The sequence below is a fragment of the Bufo bufo genome, chromosome 2 (genome assembly GCF_905171765.1).
Source record: "Bufo bufo chromosome 2, aBufBuf1.1, whole genome shotgun sequence".
Lineage (NCBI taxonomy): Eukaryota > Metazoa > Chordata > Amphibia > Anura > Bufonidae > Bufo > Bufo bufo.
Window position 1 is genome coordinate 43,207,182 of NC_053390.1, and position 21,350 is coordinate 43,228,531.

The 21,350-nt window shown below is 42.5% G+C and overlaps 1 protein-coding gene across 1 annotated transcript in view; it reads left to right on the top strand.

The window, feature by feature from the left end:
• ADAMTS12 (ADAM metallopeptidase with thrombospondin type 1 motif 12) overlaps nt 1-21,350 on the top strand; it is a 527,800-nt gene that overhangs the window by 459,258 nt on the left and 47,192 nt on the right. Inside the window, 7 exon segments of the mRNA XM_040421001.1 lie at nt 5,267-5,459; nt 5,461-5,478; nt 6,751-6,786; nt 6,788-7,140; nt 7,142-7,537; nt 7,539-7,827; nt 19,980-20,132. Of these exon segments, the coding sequence (XP_040276935.1) occupies nt 5,267-5,459; nt 5,461-5,478; nt 6,751-6,786; nt 6,788-7,140; nt 7,142-7,537; nt 7,539-7,827; nt 19,980-20,132 (1,438 nt within the window).

The window sequence follows — 21,350 nt, forward strand, 5'->3', positions numbered from 1 at the left end:
CAGACAGAATGTATAACAGGCACAGAAGATGGGCTCAGTACTTCTCACGTAATATTTGGCGACGCGGGCTGGCTGTGATAATGGTTCCCACCTCCTTCCACCTGTTTGGCGTGCTGATAGCACAATCTGGCGGCACTCAGTCCTCTGCTCAGTGCTGCAGAGGTGGAGGTTTGGCTGGATTGATTACAGTGATTTTCCGATGAGAGACCTTCTCAGCAGCTGCGAGCTCTGCGCCGTAAAATCCCATTGACATGCACAGGAGGCGGCTGCTTCCCGTCAGCCACAGGTGTCACCTGTAGAACAAACAGCAGCCTCCTACTGTCAGAGAATGCTTATTAGCACTTAAAGGGATATCGCAGTCACAGCAAATACATGTCATTCGTGGTATAATGCAAAGTTCCAATATCTGTATCGATTTCAAGAACTCTGCTTGCTGTTATTTAGTAGGAACCTTAATAAAAATCTGGCCTGGTCATGTGGTCGTGCACCTGGGTATCCATCACATAACCAGGACTCCCCTGGGAGTAAACTATGAAGGTTTCCCCTGGATAACAGCAAGCAGAGGTACTGGATGCAGAGAATGTGGCTGCTATGGGGCCTGTGGTGGAAGAGGGGCCCGACACTGATCTGCTTTTATTGCTTTCTTATGCAGTTTTACCTGCAGACACCACTAGGGGGAGCTTACCGCTGTATTCTGTTACTATGTCTGTGCAGCAGTTGCCCCTTTCCCACAGCCTAGCCATAGGCATGAGCCTTCTGTGCCTAATGGAGAACCTGTCCCTTACTTCTAGTGTATGCTCGATGTTCGGCAGCCTCCTGTCTGTGGGTGTAGTGGTTGCCTGCTGGAACGATGCCACCCATGTGTATATAATGTGTATGACATTGATATTGGGTTTTCATGTATGTAAGTTCTCCGTAGTGTCTGATTTTCCTGCATACAAATACTAGCCGCGCAGCACATCGCCATGTCTCGTTCTGATTTTTTGGCCTTTGAAAGAGAATAAGAGAAGTGTGATTATTGGGACGTGTATGGAGTAGAGGCGAGGAATCATCTGTATTCTGCACATGTAAAAAGTCACAGGGAAAAGAGAACTGGCACCATGCCACCGATCTCATCACTATGACAGAGGAGAACAACACTGGATGGCACACAATGTCATCTATCTATCTCCTATCTATCTATCGATCTATCATTTATCTATCTATCTATAATCTATCTATCTATCTCATATCTATCTATTATCTATCTATCTATTATCTATTATCTATCTATCTATCTATCTATCATCTATCTATCTATCTACAGTGCATTTGAAAAGTCTTCAGACCCTTTCTTTTTTTTTCATTTTGCTATGTTGCTCCTTGTTCTAAAAAATTAAAGTTTTCCCCAGTCATTCTGCAGTTGTAAGCCGTGTACCGAAGTCACAAAAGAGGAAAGCAATCCCAACACCAGCTTTTTCCAAAACATAATTTTACTTAAATGTGACAATAAACACAACCACAAATGCTGGGAACGTATAATAAATTTACATACACCCAGCCCGAAGGCTGAGACCCTTGTGCTGCACAGCACGGCACCCTCCGATGGATGCAGGAGGAAAGCGTGGTAATTTACCTACTGACGGGCACAACTAAACTGCCACACCTTAGGGTACTTTCACACTAGCGTTTTTCTTTTCCGGCGCTGAGTTCCGTCCTAGGGGCTCAATACCGGAAAAGAACTGATAAGTTTTATCCTAATCCATTCTGAATGGAGAGTAAGGCCTCTTTCACACTTGCGTTGTTGGGATCCGGCATGCACTTCCGTTGCTGTAGGTGCCTGCCGGATCCGGAAAAACGCAAGTGTACTGAAAGCATTTGAAGACGGAACCGTCTTCCAAATGCTTTCAGTGTTACTATGGCACCCAGGACGCTATTAAAGTCCTGGTTGCCATAGTAGTAGTGGGGAGCGGGGGAGCGGTATACTTACAGTCCGTGCGGCTCCCGGGGCGCTCCAGAATGACGTCAGAGCGCCCCATGCGCATGGATGACGTGATCACATGGATCACGTGATCCATGCGCTTGGGGCGCCCTGACGTCACTCTGGAGCGCCCGGGGAGCCGCACGGACGGTAAGTACACTGCTCCCCCGCTCCCCACTACACTTACCATGGCTGTCAGGACTTTAGCGTCCCGGCAGCCATGGTAACCACTCAGAAAAAGCTAAATGTCGGCTCCGGCAATGCGCCGAAACGACGTTTAGCTTAAGGCCGGATCCGGATCAATGCCTTCCAATGGGCATTAATTCCGGATCCGGCCTTGCGGCAAGTGTTCCGGATTTGTGGCCGGAGCAAAAAGCGCAGCATGCTGCGGTATTTTCTCCGGCCAACAAACGTTCCGTACCGGAACTGAAGACATCCTGATGCATCCTGAACGGATTACTCTCCATTCAGAATGCATTAGGATAATCCTGATCAGGATTCTTCCGGCATAGAGCCCCGACGACGGAACTCTATGCCGGAAGACAATAACGCAGGTGTGAAAGAGCCCTAATCCGTTCAGGATGCATCAGGATGTCTTCAGTTCAGTCTTTTTGACTGATCAGGCTTTTCAGAAAACCGTAGCATGTTGTATTTTTACCTCCGGCCAAAAATCCTGAACACTTTGACTGAACGCCAGATCCGGCCTTTTTCCCATTGACTTGCATTAACGCCGGATCCGGCGCCGTGTGTTCAGTCAAACCGGATCCGGCTTTTGCATGTTAAACCCAAAAAATGTGAAAAAAAAGTTAAAGTCCATAAATGGCGGATCCGTTTTTTCCAAAGCATTTTTTCATTGTGATCAAAATCCTGATCAGGATTCAAATGTAATCCGTTTTCACACGTTTTTCCGGATCCGGCGGGCAGTTCCGGTGTCGGAATTGAACGCCGGATTTAAACAACGCTAGTGTGAAAGTATGCCTTACCTGTTATTACATAAAAGAACAAGAATCACTGTATGTGTGTGTGGTATGGGCTAGCCTGCGGTGCAGCACTACAGCTACAATCATGCACAGATCTACAGTATTTCCCCTCCCAGCCTGGCTTGAGTTTGTGGGAATTTTATCAGCTCTTTAATGTGAAATGTAGCTTTAAGTTATTAAGTCCTTGAAATGAACAGGGGTAACACTTGTGGCCTCACACAAACAAAAACCCTAACTAACTACAGGCCTGGTCTCAGTCTCTAGGCGCCAACACTTTGATGAGGTGCGTGCACGATCTTACCAACCCGGGTCTGCTTTGCATCCGCTGGTGACTCTGAACAGAATAAACACCTCTCACACAAGCATGTGGTACCGCAGTGTATGTTTCTTTGTTCCTCTGCTCTCATCAGCGTTTCTGGCCGCAATCTTCCTTCCTCTGGACAGGATCAGGGTCTTGGACAGGATTAGCTTCACTCAGCTGCAGCTTGGTATCTGAGGGTTGCTCTCACACCTGGATGCCGTCAGACTCTCTGCTAACACAGCTACTTAGCTTTACCTCCCTCTAAGATGGCTCCTCTGTCTTTCTCTTCCTCTCCAGACCTTGTGTAATGCCCGCCTCTCTCATGAATATGGAGATATATGTGCAGTCTGTAGCTGTGTTAGGAAAACAGTGGCATCTTGTGGCCAAACAGCAGAATGTCAGTCCAGAACATTTTAATTTAATCACACAACAGTGTTCAGACAAGGAGAGCTGTTTCCCCATCTCACACACTCAATACCCCATAATGAGAAAGTGAATGAAAAACCTGATCCAGAGCTCTGGACCTCAGACTGGGTGGAGGTTCACCTTCCAACAAGACAATGACCCTAAGCACACAGCCAGGACAACACAGGAGCGGCTTAGAGATAACTCTGTGACTGTCCTTGAGTGGCCCAGCCAGAGCCCTGACCTGAACCCAATGGAACATTTCTGAAAGATCTAAAAAATGTCTCTTCACCGACGGTCCCCCATCCAACCTGACAGAGTTGGAGATCTACAGAGAAGAATGGTGTAAAATCCCCCAAACCAGGTGTGGAAACCTTGTGGCATCATCTCCAAGAAGACTGGAGGCAGTAATCACTGCCAAAGGGGCTTCAACTAAGTCCTGAGTAAAGGGTGTGAATACTTATGTCCTGAGTAAAGGGTGTGAATACTTATGTCCTGAGTAAAGGGTGTGAATACTTATGTCCTGAGTAAAGGGTCTGAATACTTATGTCAGTGCAGGATTTTAGTTTTTCCTTTTCAATAAATTAGCAAAGATTTCTGACATTCTGTTCTCATTTTACGGTGTGCAAAATAATGGAGAAAACTGGATTTTTTAAATATATTTTCGGACAAGGAGTAACATAACAAAAAGTAAAGAAAGTGATAGGGTCTGAAGACTTTCCGAATGCATTGTACATGTGGTTTACATTTTGCCAGTTAATCCACTACAGTAATTAAAATGGCGAACAATACAGTACATTCTTACAAATTGTTCCATCTTTTACATCATTGACCAAAACATCTGCAAAAGCAGTAATCTGCCACCAGACGGACCTCTTAAAACAAAAGCATCTTATAGATTTCCGTAGGGGTATGAGACCATGGTAGGGAGTATGAAGGAGATCGAGAGCACGGGAAATGGAGCGGCAGGGAGGGATGATGGCTCAAAATGCATAGATTGTACCACTAGTGGACATATCCAAGTTTTTTAAATTCTCGACAACCCCTTCAAACTTCTGCCCACTATGTGGATTTTAGAAAAATGTAACCAGTCCCATGAAGCCTTGTCCAGGCGTCACAAAGAAAGGTGAGCCAGATTACATCAGATTACTACCAGGCACAGGAGAAGCTGCGGACTGTGCTCTGTGCAGCAGCATGCAGCATCTCGCAGGCAGTGTGATAGCTTCAACCCACAGCAGGGATCATCAGAGACCAGAGGCGTAGCTAGGGGATGAATCCAGACACCAAAAAAAGAGCCTTTACGTGTTCTCATTAAAAAATAACACTTTGATTTATATTAATTTAAAACCACTATAACAAATGCCGACCGACCCAATTAATAAGGTGCTGATAATGTTATTTATATAACCACTAACAATAAAACCCTAAATATTACGAGATGATCAACTTGCCATCTGAGGACCCTTCTGTAAAAAAAGTATTTCCAAAGTGGACTACTTCTTTAAGAAATGGCTGATGAGAACTTCACAGAAGATCTTTTATTACTATACGGTTTTCTTTATTCTAGCATGAGATTATGTCTTGGGGCATCTTAATTAATGTAACGCCATTTGTTTTTAGGTGGTGGATGGGGGAATGGCAGGAATGCTCTGCTACCTGTGGCCCAACCGGTGAAAAGAAGAGAACAGTCCTTTGTATCAGGACAGTGGGAGCCGATGAGCAAGCTCTGCCATCTGAGGACTGCCACCATCTCACCAGACCCAAAAGCTATATATCCTGCAACAGAGATATCTCATGTCCATCTGACTGGTCCCGTGAGCAACTGGACAGAGGTAACCATTTTAGTGTTTTACTAAAGTTCCAAAATAGTCCTGGATTTTAAAAATCTCCTATCCGTTTTGAGTATACGGTTCCGATGCAGACCCATGGTTTTCATGGCGAGAAAGACTACAATCCTCATGTGTAGTCTGGTCAGCAGTCATTATCATATGATTTAGATTACAGGATGATTGGGAGTAGCACATGATGGCAGGGTCAAGCCCACATATTCAATTTGGTCTATATTCTGTAACCACATAGATGCATAGGTCTGCATAAGAGCTGTATACACAAAAAGGGTTAGAAGTTTTTAATAAAGGTTATATGTAAGTTTGCTTATTGAGGTGGCCATGGCGCTCTAGTGAGAGCCCAGCTTTATTACAGGAAAACTCTAGGCCAGTGACGTCACGTCATCGGTTTTGTGGCCAAGGTGCAGCTCAGTCACATTCAAGTGAATGGTCCTGGGCTGCAATTCCAAGCAAGCTGCTATCCAATGGGTTTCCAAAGCATCTCATAGGGTTAAGGTCAGGATCAGGACTCTTGAAGCCATCCACAGCATTCATAAGGATAAGGTCAGGACTCTTCAGGTCATCCACAGCATTCCATAGAGTTACTGTCAGGAGTCAGGTCTCTTCAGGTCATCCACAGCATCTCATATGGTTAAGGTCAGAAGTCATCCACACTCTCGCATCTTATAGGGTTAAAGTAAGGAGTTAGAATTTTTTGGGTCATCCACTGCAGCTCATGGGGATAAGGTCTGGAGTCAGGACTAGGCCATCCACAGCATCTCATAGGGATAAGGTCTGGACTCTTGAGGTCATCCACAGCATCTCATATGGTTAAGGTCAGGAGTCTTCCACACTCCACAGCATCTTATAGGGATAATGACAGGAGTCAGGACTTTTCAGATCATCCACAGCATCATATAGGGTTAAAGTCAGGAGTCAGGACTTTCAGGTCATCCACAGCATTTTATAGGGTTAAAGTAAGGAGCCAGGACTCTTCAGAACATTCGCAGCATCTCATAGTTTAAGGTCAGAAGTCAGTACTCTTCAGGTCATCCACAGCATCTACAAAGCGTTAAGGTCAAGACTCTGACTTGGCCATTCCAAAAATATGTATCTTTTTCAAACTTTCTTTAGCTGATTTATTTTTGGGCTTTGGGTCATTGACTTGTTGCATCATCCAATGTCTCTTCAGCTTGAGGTCTTGAGTGGCTGCCCTTAGATCACTACTGTAAAATGTTTTCAAAACCCCTAGAATTATCATTTACATTTACATTTCAGTGTTCTGTTACATGTGGAGGTGGTATACGAACCCGTAAATGTGACATGTGCAAAATATAATAATGAATCCTGTGACCCTTCGAAGAAACCCTATTCGAAAGCCCTCTGTGGACTTCAGCAATGCTCACTCCAGAAAAGGCCAGCCCAACTTCCTCTGAATACAAGAATCTCTGAACAAACCATCAAAATCTATCCCAAGATTTCAGACGGACCTAAGAAACGCTTCTTTCTACTAAAAAAAAATCCCAGATTTGCTGCTTCTACTAAAGCTCCTACGAAAAGTGTGGAGACCACAGCAACATCTGCTACAGCTTCACAGCTCCCTCCAGTAAACTCTTTAGAAGATGATTTTCAAATCTATGACATTCCAAACTCACCCAATTTTATTGTGGTCTAAAATATAACTTGTCCTTGTGTCTAGTAATAGGAAGAAAGTTGGTGCCAATGTGACAAAAATTCCACCAAGCCCCAAAGAATTGAATGAGAGCCTCATAATAACTAATGATAATGTAACACAAAGAGGCCTTGACTTGGTATTCAATGCCACCAGCTCTCCACCCAACCCTACTCTAGAAGTAACACCAAGATACGACTTTCTGACTCAAGAACCAGAAACCCAGACACACTTTGAGGAAAGTGATGGACCAACAGACGAGCCTGATATCTACTATGATGCTGAAAATGATAATATCATTGAGTCTAGAAGTAAGAGACACAAGGGTAGGGTCAAGGCTTCACCAGGAGAATCACACTACCACCACCAGACCAACCTCAATCTTCACTCTAGTTATGGTCTCAACAGAATTTTCAAGATCTCCCAGCCCGGTTGCAACAACTGAAAGTCCCCCTGAGAGTTCTTCATATGAGGATTTTAATGAGCAGGATCCAGAAATGATAGACTTGGCCAACCATGATCAGCTGCCAACACCTAGCTTAAATACCTCCCATGAGGTATCTCCAGACATAAATTTGTCCTATAACCAGAGTATACTGAATTCTACAACTAGCGGAAACATTACAGAGCCATCTGAGAATAAGACGAGCCCCATCTACTGGATAGTGGGTGACTGGAGCGAGGTATGAAGATTTATTTTTAATTTCCACAGCTTTCTAATAGACTTTCTGCTGAAATTATTCACCATTTTAAAGCAGTTGCATGGAGATGACATTTGCTTTCCAGAAACAGTGCCACTCTTGTCCATGGGTGGCTTCTGGTATTGCAGCTTAGCCCCATTTAAGTGAATCTAGACACAGCCTATGGAGAAGAGTGGTATCATGAATGGAAGAAAGTATCCATGCTTCTCTAATCTTCAACAACTCCTTTAAAGGGGGTTATTCCTCTGTTATTTCTCGTGGAATTGTAATAAATAGATTGACAAGTGGGTGGTACTATTCCCTTTGTCAATAGAATGTGTGCAGTGGGCAGGGTCTGACTGTGACAAGGGGAATGGTAACACCCATTCACCAGTCATACATTGCAGGATGTGTCCACTTACTGCGTCACGTCAATCATGTATGTGATGGCGATCACACAGGGCACTGAAGCTATACATGTGCGATCATCCTCTGGAGGATGGGTGCGACTGACAGCTGCCCTCCAGATTTAGCTGCCAGGATTGGAAAATAAATTGGCGATTCAGGTGGTTTAAACCCTTAACCCCAGACCAGTCTTTAAAGATGGCACCTGCTGGCTAGCGCAGCAAAAAACCATAAATGTCATGATTCTAATGTTTTAACTTGCAGAGGCCGGGAGTTAATGTCTGCGATTGGCAATAATGCCAATCACAGACATTTTTCCCCTCATATGTCATGGCTAAATGTGACCATGACATCTGAAAGTGCTAAAATCTGTGCACTTCCTGGCCCAGGATGCCTTCGACTGGCTGAGATTGGGGAAGTCGTTCCATACTAGTAATAGGCCTTAGCCTGTACAAGGCTTTTAGGCCGATTACTAGCTGCATGGGAATATACTGAATCCTGTATTCTGAAATGGATAAAAATGCATTACAAAATAACCACCTAGGGTGACGTAAACATACGTTTAAAAAAAAGGTTTTAAAAGTATTAAAAAAATATATATAAAAATGGTAAATCATTCCCCTTTCCTAGAATAAATAAATAAACAATAAAAAAAATCACCTCTATGTCTGAAAACACCTGTACTATTGAAATATAAAAGATATTTATACCATACGGCAAATGACGTAATGGAAAAAAACCTCAAACTGACAGAGTTGACATTTTTTCATCGCTTCACCACCCAAAATTTTTTTTTTTTAAAGTGATCAAAAAGTCACACAAATTCTAAAATGGTATTAATAAAAACTGCCGAACGTAATGCAAAAATCGAGTCCCTACACAGCTTCAAAGACATAACTATAAAAAACTGTTATGGGGTCAAGATATGACGATGAAAAGAAAAAATATTTTTAAATATATTTAACCACCTCAGCCCCCCTAGCTTAAACCCCCTTAATGACTAGACCACTTTTTACACTTCTGACCTACACTACTTTCACGGTTTATTGCTCGGTCATGCAACTTACCACCCAAATGAATTTTACCTCCTTTACTTCTCACAAATACAGCTTTCTTTTGGTGGTATTTGATTGCTGCTAAGATTTTTAGTTTTTCCGATATTAATCAAAATAGGCCGCAATTTTCTCAAAAAAAGTGTATTTTTAACTTTCTCTGGTTAAATTGTTCAAATATAATTACATTTCTATACAAGTTTGTGTCAGAATTTATTGTGCTACATGTCTTTGATAAAAAAAATCCAATAAGTGTATATTTATTGGTTTGCGCAAAAGTTATAGCATTTACAAACTATGGTACAAAAATGTGAATTTCCGCATTTTGAAGCAGCTCTGACTTTCTGAGCACCTGTCATGTTTCTTGAGGTGCTAGAATGCCAGGATAGTATAAATACCCCCCAAATGACCCCATTTTAGAAAGAAGACAACCCAAAGTATTCGCGGAGGGGCATGGTGAGTTCATGTATGATTAAAAAAAAAATTCACAAGTTAGCGGAAAATGACACTTTCTGAGAAAAAAATTAAATAAATAAAGTTTCCATTTCTGCTAACGTCTGGCAAAAAAATAAAAAATCTCCCACGGACTCACTATGCCCCTCAGTGAATACCTTGGGGTGTCTACTTTCCGAAATGGGGTCATTTGTGGGGTGTGTTTACTGTTCTGCCATTTTGGGCGGGGCTAAATTGTGAGCAACCCTGTAAAGCCTAAAGGTACTCGTTGGACTTTTGGCCCCTTTGCCCACCTAGGCTGCAAAAAAGTGTCACACATGTGGTATCGCCGTACTCAGGAGAAGTAGAGCAATGTGTTTTGGGGTGTACTTTTACATATACCCATGCTGGGTGAGAGAAATATCTCTGTAAATTGACAACTTTGTATAAAAAAATTTAAAAAGTTGTCATTTACAGAGATATTTCTCTCACCCAGCATGGGTATATGTAAAAATACACCCCAAAACACATTGCCCTACTTCTCCTGAGTACAGCGTTACCACATGTGTGACACTTTTTTGCAGCCTAGGTGCATAAAGGGGCCCAAATTCCAAAGAGCACCTTTAGGATTTCACAGGGCATTTTTTACGCATTTGGATTCCAAACTACTTCTCACGCTTTAGGGTCCCTAAAATACCAGGGCAGTATAAATACCCCACAAGTGACCCCATTTTGGAAAGAAGACACCCCAAGGTATTTCGTGATGGGCATAGTGAGTTCATAGAAGATTCTTTTTTTTGGCACAAGTTAGCGGAAATTGTTTTTTTTTTTTTCTCACAAAGTCTCCCTTTCCGCTAACTTGTGAGAAAAAGTTTAATCTTTCACGGACTCAATATGCCCCTCAGCGAATACCTTGGGGTGTCTTCTTTCCAAAATGGGGTCATTTGTGGGGTGTTTGTACTGCCCTGGCATTTGAGGGTCTCCGCAATCATTACATGTATGGCCATTAGGAGTTTCTGCTATTCTCCTTAGGCCTCATGCCGTTATGGCGGCTCGGATGCGGACCCATTCATTTCAATGGGGCCGCAAAAGATGCGGACAGCACTCCGTGTGCTGTCCGCATCCGTGGCTCCTTTCCGCGGCCCCGCTAAAAAAATATAACATGTCCTATTCTTGTCCGCGCTTTGCGGACAAGAATAGGCATTTATATTGCCGGCGCCCGTTCCGTTCCACAAATTGCGGAAGTCAACACGGGCGCCTTCCGTTTTTTGCGCATCCGCGGTTTGCGGACCGCAAAAAACGGCACGGTCGTGTGCATGAGGCCTTATATTGAGCATAGGGGTAATGATATTTTTTTTTTATCGTTCAGCCTCTGGGCTGAAAGAAAAAATGAACGGCACAGATTTCTTCATTCGCATCGATCAATGTGGATGAAAAAATCTCTGCCAAAAAATGTGCAAAAAAAAAAAAAAGCTGCGATCGCTAATAAAGATCCAAAAAGCTCAAATGTGATCCTTATAGCAGCGATTTTAAGGTGTTTTTGCAGTGATCAGAAAAAAAAAATTCGGTCACTGCGCTGGGGAGGACTGAACGCAAGTGTGCGCACAAGATCGGGCGAACACTGCGTTTTTTGTAGAGCCTAAGGTGACCCTAATGTACTGATATAGATCTGATTGCGATCAGTCTTGATCACTTACAGATACTATATAGTACTAGTGCTGATTAGCGACAGCGATGACGCTAATCAGCGACTAATCAGTGACTGCGGTGCGGTGGGCGCTAACTACCTAACAAGTGGCTAACTAACTGGCTGTGATAAGGGACCCTTAGGCCCCATTCACACGTCCGCAATTCTGTTCCGCATTTTGCGGAACGGAATTGCGGACCCATTCATTTCTATGGGGACAGACTTTGTCCCGCTCGGATCCGGAATCGCGGATCTGCACTTCCGCATCCGCACTTCCGTTCCGCAAAAATATAGAACATGTCCTATTCTTGTCCGCAGTTGCGGACAAGCAAAGGCATTTTCTATATAGTTCTGGCAATGTGCGGATCCGCAAAATGCGGAAAGCACATTGCAGGTGTCCGTGTTTTGCGGATCCGTGGATCCGCAAAACACATACGGACGTCTGAATGGAGCCTTACAGGGGGGTGATCAATGACAGGGGGGTGATCAGGGAGTTTATATAGGGTGATCAGGGGTTAATAAGGGGTTAATAAGTGACAGGGGGGGTGTAGTGTAGTGTGGTGCTTGGTGCTACTTACAGAGCTGCCTGTGTCCTCTGGTGGTCGATCCAAACAAAGGGGACCACCAGAGGACCAGGTAGCAGGTATATTAGACGCTGTTATCAAAACAGCGTCTAATATACCTTTCTGATGTTAAAAAAAACACATCTCCAGCCTGCCAACGAATGATCGCCGCTGGCAGGCTGGAGATCCACTCTCTTACCTTCCGATCCTGTGAGAGCGCGTTCACAGGAAATCTCGCGTCTCGCGAGATGACGCGTATATGCGTCTAGGAGGAATAACCTGGCCGCCCCCAGGACGCATCCGTGCGTTAGGCGGTCGGGAGGTGGTTAAATAAGTTTTAATTATTTTAAGTATTAAAACACAAGAAAAACTATACAAATGTGGTATAGTTGTAATCGTACTGAGCCAAAGAATGAAGGTAACAGGTCTATTTTACCACATAGGGAATGCTGTAAAAACAAAACCCATAAAACTGTGACGGAATTGCATTTTTTTCCAATTCCACCCCATTTTGAATTTTTTTCACCTCCCCACTACATTGCATGCAACAGTAAATGGTGCCAATCCAAAGAACAACTTGTCATTCAAATAAAAACAAGCCGTCATACGGCTATGTGAACGGAAGAATAAAAAAGTTGTTCCTCCGGGAAGGCAGGGAGTAAAAAATGAAAACACTAAAAAAGGAAAATTGCAAGGTCTTGAAGAGGTTAAAGTTGGCTGTGGTCCAAATTAAGGAGGCACTAATAATCACATTTTCTGGAAGAATAAAAGAGGAACAGGACAGTGTAGCAAAAATATACTCCTGAATTGATATTTTAATGGGAATACAAGCAGGGAATACAGGAGCTTCTCTAGGGCTTCATACAAAGAGGTCCCAAGCAGGAGACCCCGTCCAAGAAGTCTATGCCCCCACTAACTCATGAAGAAACGCCTGATTTATATTGTTGTTCTGCAGGGATCTCAGTGTAGTGGATGTGATATCTACTGATAGAACAAGTATGGCACTGACACACATGGGGATCTTTAGATTTGTGCGGAGTGCCCCTTTAAATGTGTCGTTTCATAAACCATATAAATGTGTCAACTAGTTAAAAAGCTGAGTATTCGTGCTCTTTCCCGGCCACTTTCGGCTGAGATTGTAAATCATTTTTCAATTTATTCCCCGTGCAGCTGCTGGTTTTTATCTACTACTCTCATGATCATCCCTCAATTCCCGTTCACAGTGGACGGGGCAGATGTTACATTTCCAGAACAAATTGTTTAACTGAACAAACTTTGGTGTTGCACACTGGACATAGAAACGTGTTTCATGGGCAGAGGCGACGACTGATTCTGCTGCGGGCTTTACTCACTTTTAAGTCTGTCAAAAGGACAAAAAATAATAATTTAATATAATGATTTATAATATAATAACATAATACAAAAACTCCCAGATTATTCCCCTAATGCATCTAAAATTAAAAATAAGGCCACGGACTTAAAGGAAATTCAAAATGTCCTTTTGCGTCTACAGCATTTTTGCAGACCCATGTGTCTCCATGGTAACAGACAACAAACAAACTCTATGCAGTCTGATTTGGTAGTTACATTCAGTTCCATCTGTCCTCAGCTTCTTGTTTCTTACCATAGAGACACATGGGCCTGCAAAGGCACTGTAGAAACAAAACATTGCAAAATGGGCTTTTCCAGGAATTCAATATTGATCATCAATATCAGATCAGTAAGGGTCTGACTCCCGGCACACCCATCAATCAGCTGTTTGAAGAAGCTGCAACACTCGTCTCTTCATAGTAAACCAAGCATACGGTTGTATATTGTATAGTGACTTGGTATTGAAGCTCCATCCCATTATCTTAAATAGGACTAAGCTGCAAAAAGGCCAGGTGACCAATAGAAGGGACATCAAGGCTGGGGAAGAGGCCGCAGCACTTGCCAGAGCATTGTGTGCCCTTCTAACAGGTGATTGCTAGGGTTGTCATGAGTCAGACCCCCACTATCCTGATACTGATAACCTATTCCTGAAAAAAGGTCATTAATACTTAAGTCTAAGAACACCCCGTTAATCAAAACCTATAGCTATATTGTTTCATTTAGAAATGTTTTGACCAATTACAAATGTGGTTAAAAAAAATGGACATAGCCTTTAAAAAAGAACATGATGGATTCCTGCAGCTGCCACTAGAGGGAGCTCTGGAGCTTCCCACATACACATAAATACAGCCACTACTAGAGGGAGCTCAGGAGAATACTGCATACAAATATATACAGCCACCACTAGAGGGAGCTCAGAAGATTACTGCATACAGATATATACAGCCACCACTAGAGGGAGCTCAGGAGAATACTGCATACAAATATATACAGCCACCACTAGAGGGAGCTCAGGAGATTACTACATGCAGATATATTGTATACAGCCACCACTAGAAGAAGATCAGGAGATTACTGCTTAAAGATACATACAATAATCACCAGAGGGAGCTCAGGAGATTACTGCATACAGATATATACAGCCACCACTAGAGGGAGCTCAGGAGATTACTGCATACAAATATATATACAGCCATCACTAGAGGGAGCTCAGGAGATTACTGCCTACAGATATATACAACCACCACTAGAGGGAGCTCAGGAGATTACTGAATACAGATATATACAGCCACTACCAGAGGGAGCTCTGGAGCTTCCCACATACAGATATATACAGCCACTACTAGAGGGAGCTCAGGAGAATACTGCATACAAATATATACAGCCACCACTAGAGGGAGCTTAGGAGATTACTGTATACAGATGTATACAGCCACCACTAGAGAGAGCTCAGGAGATTACTGCATACAAATATATATACAGCCACCACTAGAGGGAGCTCAGGAGATTACTGAATATAGATTAATACAGCCACTACTAGAGGGAGCTCTGGAGCTTCCCACATACAGATATATACAGCCACTACTAGAGGGAGCTCAGGAGAATACTGCATACAAATATATACAGCCACCACTAGAGGGAGCTCAGGAGATTACTGTATACAGATGTATACAGCCACCACTAGAGAGAGCTCAGGAGATTACTGTATACAGATATATGCAAACATCACTAGGGGGAGCTCAGGAGATTACTGCATACAGATATATACAGCCACCACTAGAGGGAGCTCAGGAGATTACTACATGCAGATATATTGTATACAGCCACCACTAGAAGAAGATCAGGAGATTACTGCTTAAAGATACATACAATAATCACCAGAGGGAGCTCATGAGATTACTGCATATAGATATATACAGGGAGTGCAGAATTATTAGGCAAGTTGTATTTTTGAGGATTAATTTTATTATTGAACAACAACCATGTTCTCAATGAACCCAAAAAACTCATTAATATCAAAGCTGAATATTTTTGGAAGTAGTTTTTAGTTTGTTTTTAGTTTTAGCTATTTTAGGGGGATATCTGTGTGTGCAGGTGACTATTACTGTGCATAATTATTAGGCAACTTAACAAAAAACAAATATATACCCATTTCAATTATTTATTTTTACCAGTGAAACCAATATAACATCTCAACATTCACAAATATACATTTCTGACATTCAAAACAAAACAAAAACAAATCAGTGACCAATATAGCCACCTTTCTTTGCAAGGACACTCAAAAGCCTGCCATCCATGGATTCTGTCAGTGTTTTGATCTGTTCACCATCAACATTGCGTGCAGCAGCAACCACAGCCTCCCAGACACTGTTCAGAGAAGTGTACTGTTTTCCCTCCTTGTAAATCTCACATTTGATGATGGACCACAGGTTCTCAATGGGGTTCAGATCAGGTGAACAAGGAGGCCATGTCATTAGATTTTCTTCTTTTATACCCTTTCTTGCCAGCCACGCTGTGGAGTACTTGGACGCGTTTGATGGAGCATTGTCCTGCATGAAAATCATGTTTTTCTTGAAAGATGCAGACTTCTTCCTGTACCACTGCTTGAAGAAGGTGTCTTCCAGAAACTGGCAGTAGGACTGGGAGTTGAGCTTGACTCCATCCTCAACCCGAAAAGGCCCCACAAGCTCATCTTTGATGATACCAGTCCAAACCAGTACTCTACCTCCACCTTGCTGGCGTCTGAGTTGGACTAGAGCTCTCTGCCATTTACCAATCCAGCCACAGGCCCATCCATCTGGCCCATCAAGACTCACTCTCATTTCATCAGTCCATAAAACCTTAGAAAAATCAGTCTTGAGATATTTCTTGGCCCAGTCTTGACGTTTCAGCTTGTGTGTCTTGTTCAGTGGTGGTCGTCTTTCAGCCTTTCTTACCTTGGCCATGTCTCTAAGTATTGCACACCTTGTGCTTTTGGGCACTCCAGTGATGTTGCAGCTCTGAAATATGGCCAAACTGGTGGCAAGTGGCATCTTGGCAGCTGCACGCTTGACTTTTCTCAGTTCATGGGCAGTTATTTTGCGCCTTGGTTTTTCCACACGCTTCTTGCGACCCTGTTGACTATTTTGAATGAAACGCTTGATTGTTCGATGATCACGCTTTAGAAGCTTTGCAATTTTAAGAGTGCTGCATCCCTCTGCAAGATATCTCACTATTTTTGACTTATCTGAGCCTGTCAAGTCCTTCTTTTGACCCATTTTGCCAAAGGAAAGGAAGTTGCCTAATAATTATGCACACCTGATATAGGGTGTTGATGTCATTAGACCACACCCCTTCTCATTACAGAGATGCACATCACCTAATATGCTTAATTGGTAGTAGGCTTTCGAGCCTATACAGCTTGGAGTAAGACAACATGCATAAGCGATGATGTGGTCAAAAATACCATTTGCCTAATAATTCTGCACTCCCTTGTACAGCACCAGAACCAAGCTCATTACATGAATACAGCACCAGAACCAAACTCATTACATAAATACAGCACCAGAACCAAGAACATTATATAAATACAGCACCAGAACTCAGGAGATTACTGCATACAAATATATATACAGATACCACTAAAGAGAGCACAGGAGATTACTGAATACAGATATATACAGCCACCACAAGAGGGGTCTCAGGAGATTACTGCATACAGATATATAAAGTGGCCACCAGAGGGCACTCAGGAGATTACTGTATACTAGCCACCACTAGAGGGAGCTCAAGAAGTTACTGCATACAGATATTTACAGCTACCACTAGAGGGAGCTCAGGAGATTACTACATACAGATATATACGGTCACTCAAAGAGGGAGTTCAAGATCTTCCTGCATGCAGATATACTGTATAGAGCCACCACTAGAAGGGAGCTCAGGAGATTACTATATACAGATATATACAGCCACCACTAGAGGGAGCTCCGGAGATTACTGCATACAGATATATACAGCTACCACTAGAGAGAGCTCCGGAGATTACTGCACACAGATATATACAGCCACCACTGGAGGGAGCTCAGGAGGTTCAGGTAATTCAATTGTTATCTTTAAAGTCTATGTCTATACAGGGCATTTAGAGTTGTGTATCAGAGAAATTGATTTTAAGATGCTATAAAGATATATAAAGAATTAGATTAAAAGATTATAAAGATTAAGAAAGGTAAACTGCTATTCCATGGTGGACATGGGGGTTAATACATAATTACACTGTTCACATAGTATAATCCTATTACATTTACTGTGAACCTTTGAAGATGACACTTTGAATAATTCCTCAATTTTAAAACATAAAATATAAGTCTTCAAGGTCAGGAAAGTATTATAAGCTGCAAGAGAAATTCTCAAGGAAGGAGAGAGGTGAGAAGAAGCGAGGAGCAAGTTCATTGGACCGGATACAAAGGTGCCGCTGGCTTTTACACAACTGACGATGGAGGCGGTTAATGGTGTCGTATAATATATTGTCAGGCTGGAGTGCATGTTCCCTCGTCTGGATACAGAAAATGGTGACAGTTAAAACTTCCATGAATTTCACAAAATTATTTTTTTCAAAGTTATGTTGTCTGGAAAATGTGAAAATATCTGGTAAATTCTCACAGTAAAGAAAAATGATTTTTTTTGTGGTTTTTAGACCTTTCCCAGGATCTGTGCGCTGTGGTGGGATCATATCACTATATGGGGGTCCTACACCTTAGATCCAAGAAAATTGTTTATTTTCCGATTTTTTTACCAATGCAGGATTTTCCTTGATCACATGGTTACAGACTACACATGGCTTATTTGTAGTCTGTTGCCATGGAGACAGTTAAGGCCAGTTGAAGAGTTGCTTACACAAAATTGTACATTTTTAATCAGGACTACTTGCAAAGTTGCTTCAATTTTTTTTAGATGTACTGGAGGAATAAAACAAGATTTAACAATCAGGATCTCATGTACGTCACGATTTAATCTCCTTTAAAAGCCATCAATGCCTTTTTGTAGATATACTTTACTAGTAAGAAATGTAGTGTTAAAGGGGTTGTCCTATGGTGACATAGAGGTCTCTGCTGGATGACACTAAATAGCAATCTTTCAGTTGGAATAATTTAAAAACAACTCTCCTGTGTCCATATATTACTTTGACAAACTTGATATGATGCCTCCTGGTGTTCAGAACATCCAGTTAATGTGTCCACTGCTGGTGAGAAGATGTCTGGCCTGTATAATGGCAGTAATCACTCTCCCACCCATGTACAAGAGGATCTGAGCAATGGATGTGAGCTACTGAGCATGTATGACCCTCAACCCTGGGCACATTAGGTGGACATTCTGAAAGGGGGCACTACAGCAAGTATGTGTAACTACAGGTGGCACTGTAGCAAGTATGGAACAGCAATAGCTAGATAAAGGAACATTTAAAAAAAAAAGTATTCTAATTTTTAAATGTGCATATTTCCCATAGAACTGTAAAATATAACTGTGGGACTCCCTGCACCATTCGGTCATCAGACATGGAGAGACACAGCTGTGCCCCGGGGGCGGTACCATTGCACCCAGGTCCTGAACCCCTTAACAGTTTTGCCTGAGCTATGCTTGGGCTTTGAGAAGAGAACTGAGGGCTACTTTAACCCTTCATATCTCAGGATCAGTAGCAACTGGTCTGGTTTGAAAGCTGACAGTCTAGGGTTTAAAACAAGACAAGAATTAGAACATTATCTCCTCTACATTGGGAAATATAGCTGTTAGGAATTGGGTCTGAAGTGACAGCAGCTGAAAGTGAAAGCAGGTTTCAGCTGCTTTCACTCCTGAACCAAATAGTAAAAGCTAAATATCCTGATGTAGTGGAGATAATGCTTTGATTGTGGTCTTGTTTTGAAACTTAGAATATCAGGTTTCAAACAGATGAGGCTATATCTCTAGCTGCTACCCAGCCCAAGATATGAAGTTAAAGCAAGCCTCCTCCCTTCAGCAGGCTGTGAGGAGGAGGGGAGACCAAGGAGGGAAGAGAAAAATATATTTAAAAAATGTATACATTTGGCAACATCATAGTCATACTGACCCACATAATAAAGTTATCTTGTTACTTATACCACACAATGAACACTATAAAAATAAATCCCACAAAATAACATGAAAATTGCTTTTTTATTAAATCTTACAAAAAAACTACAACTCGTCCCGCAAAAATCAAGATCTTATACAGCTAAATTAAATAAATAATTTTTTAAAAGTTATGCCCGCTGGAACATAAAAGGAGAAAAATATAACTGGTCCTTGAGGATAAAATTAGTCATGTCACTAAGGGGTTAAAATGCACTTGTGCCCCCCGAGTTGGGCGCCAACTAGATTTACTTCCAGCATATTTTCCAAATCTACAATAAAAAAAATAAGTGACATTTGTGGGAGGGTTTTTCCAATTTTAATGTGACTGTTAAGGAATGTAGTGGAAGGGAGAATGGGGCAGTTGCCCATAGCAACCTATCAGATTCATTTTTTCTGAGACGTTTTGGAAAATAAAAGCAGCAGGCGGGCTGGTTGCTCTGGGTAGCTGCTCCTCTTTTCGTTGCACCATTTTTTTTATTAATTCCCTCCCCTCCCCCGACATGATCTCTTCTCTTACAGTGCTCCACCACATGCGGCTTGGGGGCCTTCTGGAGAAATGTGGAATGTAGCACAGGAAATGAAGCTGACTGTGGACGCATTAAAAAACCGGATCCTGCCAGAAGATGTCACCTCCGTCCATGTGCGCACTGGAGAACCGGGAACTGGTCCAAGGTGATGAATCACTCGTCAATGTGGCCCGACAACATCTGACACTTTATCTGTTTTCTTCTTCACATCCAGGCGCAGAATGAATTCAGAGGTGGTTGCGCATGACCAATACTCTTTCCATTCACTTCAGTAAGAGTCATGGAAACAGTTGAATGCATCTCCATTTATTTTCTGCTTGGATGCTGGGGCTGAATGGGGATCAGGGACCCCCATTTTAGAGATAGGTGCCAGGGACCAACATCTTTTACACATATATAGCATATCGTATAGATATGCCATAAATGATTAAGGTGGGGATGACCCGTTGAAAGTGAATCTCCACCTTTTACTACCACTATGTTTTTCATATAAAAAAAAGTTGCACTGAATAATTCCATACTATATCTTTGCAGCAATCAGAGCTGAGTTTTTCTAATACAGACCTCCAGATCCCCTGCATAGGCAAAGGTATTTGAACTACCTGCAGCCACTACTAGAGGGAGCTCAGCAGCTTATTGCACACAGATATATACAGCCACCACTAGAGGGAACTCTAGAGATTACTACATACAGATATATACAGCCACCACTAGAGGGAGCTCAGGAGATTACTTCTACAGATATATACAGCCATCACTAAAGGGAGCTCAGGAGATTACTGCATGCAGATATATACAGCCACCACTAGAGGGAGCTCATGAGATAACTGCATACAAATATATACAGCCACCACTAGAGGGAGCTCAGAAGATCACTCCATACAGATATAAACAGCCACCACTAGGAGGAGCTCAGGAGATTACTGCATACAGATATATACAGCCACTACTAGAGGGAGCTCAGAAGATCACTCCATACAGATATATACAGCCATCACTAGAGGGAGCTCAGGAGATTACTGCATACAGATATATACAGACATCACTAGAGGGAGCTCAGGAGATTATTGCATACAGATATATACAGCCACCACTAGAGGGAATATCTAGAAATTACTGCACACAGATATCTACTGCCACCACTAGAGGGAGCTCAGTAGTTGACAGTATACAAATAAATACAGCCAACACCAGAAGGAACTCTGGTGATTACTGCATGCACATATATACAGTCACAACTAGAGGGAACTCAGGAGATTACTGCACTGGCAGACTCGAAACTTAAAGTGGCCCTCTAAAAAAAAAAAAAGTGGCCCCATGTTTTAGGGGGGGGGGGTCCAAATAGACAGAAGGCGGGGCAACA